General features: G+C 34.1%; 1 protein-coding gene across 1 annotated transcript; it reads right to left on the reverse strand.

Moving 5' to 3' along the window:
* Positions 1-3,312: 3,312 nt before the first annotated feature.
* LOC114384836 (probable xyloglucan glycosyltransferase 12) lies at positions 3,313-7,309 on the reverse strand. The gene is made up of 5 exons (XM_028344634.1): positions 5,990-7,309; positions 5,244-5,552; positions 4,765-5,055; positions 4,562-4,675; positions 3,313-4,426 (listed from the first exon to the last, which is right to left on the reverse strand). The coding sequence occupies exons 1-5, from the start codon at positions 6,743-6,745 to the stop codon at positions 3,797-3,799; spliced, it is 2,100 nt and encodes a 699-aa protein (XP_028200435.1). The 5' UTR covers positions 6,746-7,309; the 3' UTR covers positions 3,313-3,796.
* Between the last annotated feature and the right edge of the window lie 808 nt (positions 7,310-8,117).

The raw sequence follows: 8,117 nt of genomic DNA on the forward strand, positions 1-8,117 counted from the left end.
GATTATTCCTCATTTAATTTAAATTTTTAAAAAAATTCAATCTCTTTAATTTATTCAAATAAAGATTATGAATCATGATTCAAATAATATATTTTCCATTTTTTATTTAATTTTAAAAACCTCGTCTCTTTAATTTATTCAAATGTTTATTGTTATTTTTTGTGAAGTTTCAAATGTTTATTACTAATAACAGATATCTGTCATTCTCTTTAATTTTTTTATTTACAAATTTTACTTAAATTTGAAAAATATTCAGTATAGCTCACGAAAAACTTGTTAATATTTATTGAAAGCAAATGCAAGGCCGTTTCTACATAAATTTGGGCCTAAGGCAAATTTTATAAAAATAAATAGTGAAACTAGTTTTTTAGCCTAAAATCATTTATCAATGTTTTATAATTCAATAATTTTAATATTTTACTTTTAATCGATAAATTAGCTAATGCATTCAATCTATCTAATAACATTGTTGATCTTAAATAAGATTTAAGTAATTTTAATTTTAAAAACTTCTTTTAACGATGACAATCATTACCGAGATAAACAATGCATGTATTTAAAAAAGACTCTAATCCTTTTATATAATTTAATATTTCTATTGGTATGTTAACTTCATCTTTTAATATTTCTCTCAATACTTCTAATTCTAAAAATAAATCTAGACCATCAATATTTGAATTTTAATCACATCTTAAAATTTTTTTAAGATCAATACAATATTTTTTTCAGATCATCTTTGTTTAAAGTTTTAAATTTTTTAAAAGCAAATAAAAAATCAAAAATAGTTTCATATTGTAGAAATTATTCAAATTGAATCTCTATGAAAAAAAGGGATTGATCTACTATGTATTAAAAATATTCAAATACAAAAAGAATATTTTGCATGATGAGTCTTTTCGTTTCCACGCACAAATGAAGAATCTACTATGCATAAAAAAAATTAAATGTTACAATTTACAAAAAATAAAATGTCTATCAAACCAATTAAAATTAATTACGAGTCTGTTCGGTTTCCACATACAATCAGATTCTAAATATATCATTAATATTTAAGATTTGTTCAAGAAAAAAAAATTAATACCTAAAATACTAATAATTTGATGTATCCCATCAAATGACAATGCATCTTCAACCTGATTTCCAATAAAAACTCTTTTCTTGCAACACCCTTTATCAAAAGAGCAAAAGACACAAGATTTTACCATAATCTTATCAATTATGTTCATAGAGGATTCTGTCCCCTGCTTGAGTGGATGAGCATCAAGCATGAATGCAATCATTAATCAATGCTAGAGCCGTAAAACGTTTGTCAAATTCATCAATAAAACCAAAACCAGAAAAACAAACAAACAAACAAACAAAGCATAATTAAATCTTTGCTCGCGTTTACTAAGCCAATGCATATATATATAATAATTCATAAATTGAATTTCATATTTGTGTATTGAGCTGGCCCTAATAAAAATATGAGTGAATTGGAATCATTATGCATGTATGGGAACGGGGCCTGCAAAGACACTGATGCAGCCACAAACCATATAGTATTATGCCACTGCCATATGTCCTTCTGTTCACTGTTTCTGCAAAGGCATGCACCCTTCAAAAAACGTGCATGTCAAGTTGCGTGAGATCAAGGCGCTATCATTCAAACACTTGACGTTACAATAATAAATAGCCTCATTACTGTTCCCACAAGCATGAAATGCAAGCAAGGGGAATACCAGTTTGGTTTTTTTCAAACTTGTACTCACTCGTGTGGCCACTTAGTGGCCACGGGCATTGATAACATTAACCCTAACGAAGGATTAACTTGTTACTTTAATAACTTATAAACAGATTTGGCTAGTTTACAAGCTAATATGGTATAAAAACATATTTTACTACTACTAACTTTTAGCTTATTTTCTTACATGTTTGGTTCCGCATCCAATGGCCTCTAACTTGAGTTTTTTTACTTAGAAGTTGAAGCTACACTAAACATCAGTTTGTTTGCAGCAAAATGCGACTAAAAGAAATGTGAAATGAACAGTAAAATGAGATGAAATTCATACTTTTATGTTTTATTTTAATTCAAAAAATTAACTTCAATTCACTTTCTTTCCATTTCATTTCACTTTACTAAAAACTTTATAAGTAACTTATGTCCGAACTTGGGAAGTCAATGTGCAAACGATGCAATACCTAACATGCTATACATAGATACTTCAACTATTTTATAGCTTATACTTAGTTATTAGTTTTTTTTTCTATTTTTATCTTCATTAGTTTATTTAAAATTTCCTTTTAATTTTTATGTTAAATTATGTCATTTTACATGAGTTAACTTAAACATTTTCAATTCAATCAGTTAACTTGTATCTTTCCAATAGTTCAGTTTTTAACCTTTAGCTAACTTATAAACTACAGCTAACTCAGACTGAAAAATACTCTAATTTTTACCAATTAACTTGTTCTTACCACCCAAACCAACTATATTTTATTTCCTTTGTCGTACTAGCCATCGTTTCAAATTGAATTTGAGAATGAAAGCGGAACAAACGAACATGGGTTGGTTAGTTTCATTTCAAGGGTTCACAATTAAAGAGAATAGTGGTCCTGCTTCCACTTAAAGACAGATCCCGATATTTTGATGACCCTATTTCTTCAAGTAGCTACATCCGTCACATTAAAGAGCAACCATGGAGAGACACAAACCAAAACATATAATTCATGTGCTACGAATGGAACCTTTCGATTGTATATTTACCAACGTTGATGGCTTGTCAACTGTTTTTCATTTTTAAAGTACAGTATCTCTCGGTTATTCCGGTATATGTTTCCCTCACCTCATAGTCAAAGTTCTTCTGGGAGAAATAAATGTCATTTTAGTTTAGAAACTTCAATTTCAATCTTTCTTTTTTGATAGAGTAATTGACCATCTCTTAACAAACTCAATAAAAATCTTCAGCCAAACTCTAATTTAAACACCCATTTTACAAAAGAAAATCATTTATACTTCAATTTTCAGTTTTAATGGAAAGTGAGTTGAAAACTATAGTAAATAACTTTTCATAAAGTCACACAAATAAGTAATGTTTTACAGTGTCATTAACTAATATGGGGATTTAGTCATTTTTAGTTAATCATTTCTTACTCAAGGTTGAAAAAAGGTGACCCCTACAATTTTAAAACCGATCGAGAACATAGGACCACACTGAATAAGTACTATCATCACGAAAAATTCGTGATACCTAATTTGGCTAGTTGGCCATCTCAGGACCAAAACAATCAATTCCCACTTTTTATTCCAACATTGGGAAAATCGACAAAAAATGAAATCAAGGATTCAATTTGCATTTTTCTTCATAACAAGCGATGGAGGATTCAAGAACATGACAAAGAGGACAAAGTCGCTTCTAAAATGTTGCCAATTTTGGTTTGAAATTTAATCCACAATTTTTCTTACAAAAGAATTAATCCAACAAGTAAAGAATCGACATAAAGTTACAAAATGAAAAGGGGAAAAAATGGTCAACTTACACATTGAGGAGCCATAACCGGCTTCAATTGTACCCGATTCAAATTCAAGTCCTCTTTTCCATCTGTCCATAGTAACATAATGGGGTCTAGTGGATGTAGCATGGTGAAGAAAATATGCGCTTTAAATCCTCTGCAGAGTCCTCGTGACTGTTTCCAATGATTCATAGGGTACAAGCTTGTCCACCTTTGTTTTTTGTGTAAATAATTGGTGAATGTATCTCTCTACAAGCTATAGAGTCTTATCTTTTTCTTGTTTTTTTTTTTTTACCTTTCAGATTCAATCAACCTGTTCACCAATCAAGTCTAGACCAACTAAAAGGAATGATATGCCCTGGAATAACAAGAAGTAGAAGTGGATTCCCTGAGCAGAAAGGAGACTCCTTGCTGAAGCTGTTAGAAGTAGAAAGGCCAAAGCAAGCTCCTTCATGTATATTCTGTTATGCTTCTTCTTTGACCCCACCTTTTTCTCTTGTAGCTGGATTTCTTCTTTTATTTCCGCAAGATCAGGCGCTGAGGAGCCTCTTTGATGATGCTTTGGTCCTTTCTCAATCAAGGAAACAAGGTCACCCTCAGAGGAACGGCCGGATTTCTTGGTGACAACCCACTCGTATGCACTTCCGAGATGGAAAAGACCGGAGATCATGGCATTGAATTTGGTAACCGACATGGTGTTTTCGAAGAGAAGGTAAGGGACAATGAAAGGGAAGGATTTGGGGGCTGGAAGGATGTTAAGTAACGACATGGTGGCAGGGATGTAACAAACAACCAAAGCAGGAAGCTCGGCCTCCGGTACAAACATTGTCATGGGAAGAATTATACAGAAAAGGGTAAATGAATAGAAGGGTAATATCAATTTTCTTAGAAGAAAGAAGAGAAATATCATGTTGAATTTTTTCCATATGCTTATCTGCAAAGACATAGTTGATAGCCAACACTGTATAAGTACTAAAGACTAGATGATATCAAGGTTAATAACAATTACTGTTGTCATAAAAACAAGGTCCTGAGTTGTACATGACATAGTACATAGTGATATACATACCTTGGAGCGTATTATGTCGGGCAAACAAAGACGGAACAATTGCATTGGGCCAGAGTGCCATCTATGCTGCTGTTTTCTATAAGCTTCATAAGATTCAGGTAGCTCACATTGGCACTGGAAGCAGTAACAACTTGCAGTTAGCTTTAATAGTGAATTGGAAATGACAAATTGAACACCATAGTAAAAACTAGTGCGATGCAAACCTCAACATCATTGAGGAAAATAAATTTCCAGCCATGAAGATGGGCACGTACAGCGATATCCATATCCTCCACTGTGGTCCTCTCCAACCAACCACCAGCATCCTCAAGGGCCTTTATTCTCCACACACCAGCCGTTCCATTGAACCCAAAAAAGTTAATGAAAACCCCATTCACTTGCTGTTCTACCTCAAAATGGAAAGCCAAATTAATGTTTTGCAACCGTGTTAGCAGGTTCTCATCCTTATTCACAAAGGACCATCTTGCCTGAACAAGTCCTAACTCGTCGTTATCCTGTGTATGTATGATGTAGTAGTATCAACAACTGAATTAGTTGACAACAACAGCAAAAACAATCACACTCACACACAGACACATACATGCCATGACACATCCATCTACCATGGTTACTCAAACTATAGGACAAAAGACACATGAATGCCAAATTTCATGTGCAAAACAACATTGGATGAATGAATTACCTTAAAATGAGGAATCGTTCTTTTAAGGAAATCTGGGGTGGGCTGAAAATCAGCATCAAAAATGGCAACAAACTCGTAGTCTTTCACGTAGCTACAATTCATGGCAGAATTCAGATTCCCAGCCTTGTATCCCGTTCTAATCACCCGATGCCTGTACACAATGTTGGCACCCTCTTTCTGCCATTTCTGAACCTCTTCCCTGATCAACGACTGTGTTGTTATGTCATCCGAATCATCCAGAACCTGAATCAACAACTTTGATTTTGGCCAATCCAAATTACACACGGCACCAATTGATTGCTGATAAACCTGAACAAACACACATCAAAGTTAAGCTGGATCGATAAAAGTCAACAAAAAACAAAAACACCACATCAAACATACCAACAGGAGTAACAAGTCCATTAATCAGTTTTTGTGTTGTTCTCCAATCAGAATTGTAATTTCACCTCGATAATGTAAACCTTTATTATGCGGATTACCCAGATAAAACTTCAATTCTGATAGGAGAATAATATCAAAAACAGATAAAGAACTGCATCTTTTTTTTCAACAAAGATAAGATGCATTCCTTACACATTTTTGGTGTTGTTCTCCAATCAAAATTAGAGTTTCACCTCGGTAATACAAACCCTTATTGTCTAAATTACTTAGATGAAACTCCAATTCTGACTAGAGAACAATATCAAAAAGCAATCAAGGAAGTGTATCTAAGTTTTTTCCTTATGCTAATTAATGTACTTCACCTCTCTCTCATTGCACATGGGGATCTGCACAAGAACCATGGGGAAGAAACCCTTCTCGCCGGACTCAAGATCCACATCCCCACCCTTGGGAACCGGTTTGATCTTCTTGAACCGGATCCAGAAACACCCCAAACACAGCACCAACCTATCCAAACTCTGGACAATGAACAACACAATACACACATTGGCTAGGAATTGAAGAGGGGGAGCAAGATACTCCACGCGAACAAAGACCCACATCAAATAAGCCCAATCAAACACACCCTTCACACCCCAAAACCTCGGAGCCTCAAAATGCCACCCTTTGAAGTACGCAGCAACCTCAAAAAACAGCAACATAAGAGACACAAAGAGGAACACTTTGATGCAGTTATAGAATCTACTCTTCACGGTGGGGTTCTCCTTCTCCCTCCCACCACCGCCGCCGCCACCGTCGGTGTCGGCGTCGGTTCTTCCGGCAGCCACGCGGCGCTTCACGGCGGCGACCAGACCCAATAATGCAGGAGCCACAGAAGCAAGGCAACCTGCGGCTTTGTGAGCTTTAAGTAGCAGAACCCACGTTAGTTGCTTCGCGTTTTTCCCTCTACCTTTGTTGTCTCTATTGTTATTATTGTTATCATTATCATTCCCAATGATGAAGTCTTCATCAGAAGGACCCTCGAGTTCCAACATCGACCATTTTGGATTCTCCATCTTCACCACCACTGGGGTGCCCCTGTGACTCTCCTTCCCCCACCATTTCAACGAAGTTGCCATTTCAACAAAAAAAAAATATCTTTTTCTTGTTTTTTATCCGCAGGAATCAAACACAGTTACTTAAAAAATTTACAATAACTCACGTAGGAATCAAAAATAAATACCAGAAAGTTTTCAATATCTCAGCCGCCTGTTCAACGAACTGATTTAAACTCTTTTCTTTTCTTGTTTTCTTTTGTATGGTATTATTTGGTCCACCCCAGGAAGTGAAAAGAGGGAAAGGTTAAGACTTTGATCTCATTGTCAGAAAAGGGAGTGAAGAGATGAAGTGGGTAGGAGAGAGAGAGACGCGTGGAAGAGGGAACAGAGCGAGGCGTCTCAAAGACACGGTGACATTGGGAAGAAGGTGATACGTTAGATTATGCGAGAGTGTGGTGCAGTTCAGAGAGAGAAAGAACACTGTTTATTATAGCCTGTGGGAAGAGTACAAGTATGATGAAAGTTTCACATCTAATTACAGCTTGCAACTCACAATGAGAGGGTCTCAACTCTCTCAAGTAGGAAAGGGAGTGACAGAGAGAGGAGAGAGGAAAGAGGAGAGAGAAGAGGGAAAATGAGAACGATTAAAAAATGATGTATTGGAACACAGGAAGGATAAACAGCTCAACACGTCACTGGTTTTGGTTTAGGATAATGACTCTTTATTTTTTCTTTCTTTTGTGTGTCAATGGGAGTTTTTGAACGAGTAGATTTTGTTTTTACCGTAACGAAAAAAGGCAAACAAAAAACTTGTTGAATTTTCTCTTTTAAATGGTCAAATCTTTCACATTTTGATGTATAAACACACTCAATCATTAACCATCACACGCTTCCCTTTCCACTTATCCCTTTTTAACCTATGTTTGTTTTAGTAAACTAGGTTTGGTGTGATACATTTGATTTTCAAATAAATAAAAAATTAACCAAGATTTCCTTCAAAAATATAAAATATGTTTGCATACTTTATTTTAACTTAAAAGCAAATTTTAAATGAAATTAATACTAAGATTATTTTTTAAACTTAAATTTATAAATTTTAATTTAAACATAATTCGGTGCATTTTTTACGAAACGTTAATCTGATGCATGTTTAATTTTTATTATCGTCGTTATCTACATTAAGACTTAAGTTTAATCTTTATTAACGTCTTTGTAAAAATAATGTGTTCAAAAGACAGTATCTCGATTATTGTCTTTAATGTGAAAGTTGTAGACTGCATGTTTTATTGTGCGTTAACTACGAGCATTTTTTAAAATTTTCACGGTTAAAGGGGCAATTGTTGCCACAGATTTATTTATTTATTAATGTATATAAAAAATTTACTCCATAAAAAATTATATATTATTTTTTTAAACGAAAGTTCAAACAAATATATAACATTCAATATAAAAA

The sequence above is a fragment of the Glycine soja genome, chromosome 14, assembly GCF_004193775.1.
Source record: "Glycine soja cultivar W05 chromosome 14, ASM419377v2, whole genome shotgun sequence".
NCBI lineage: Eukaryota > Viridiplantae > Streptophyta > Magnoliopsida > Fabales > Fabaceae > Glycine > Glycine soja.

Excerpts from the sequence above, each read along its gene's own strand:
- LOC114384836 (XM_028344634.1), bottom strand. The coding sequence starts at position 6,745 with ATGGCAACTTCGTTGAAATGGTGGGGGAAGGAGAGTCACAGGGGCACC. Across the intron at positions 5,553-5,989 it reads CCATGTGCAATGAGAGAGAG|GTTTATCAGCAATCAATTGG; the intron begins GTGAAGTACATT and ends GTGTTTGTTCAG. Across the intron at positions 4,427-4,561 it reads CCGACATAATACGCTCCAAG|ATAAGCATATGGAAAAAATT; the intron begins GTATGTATATCA and ends ATGTCTTTGCAG.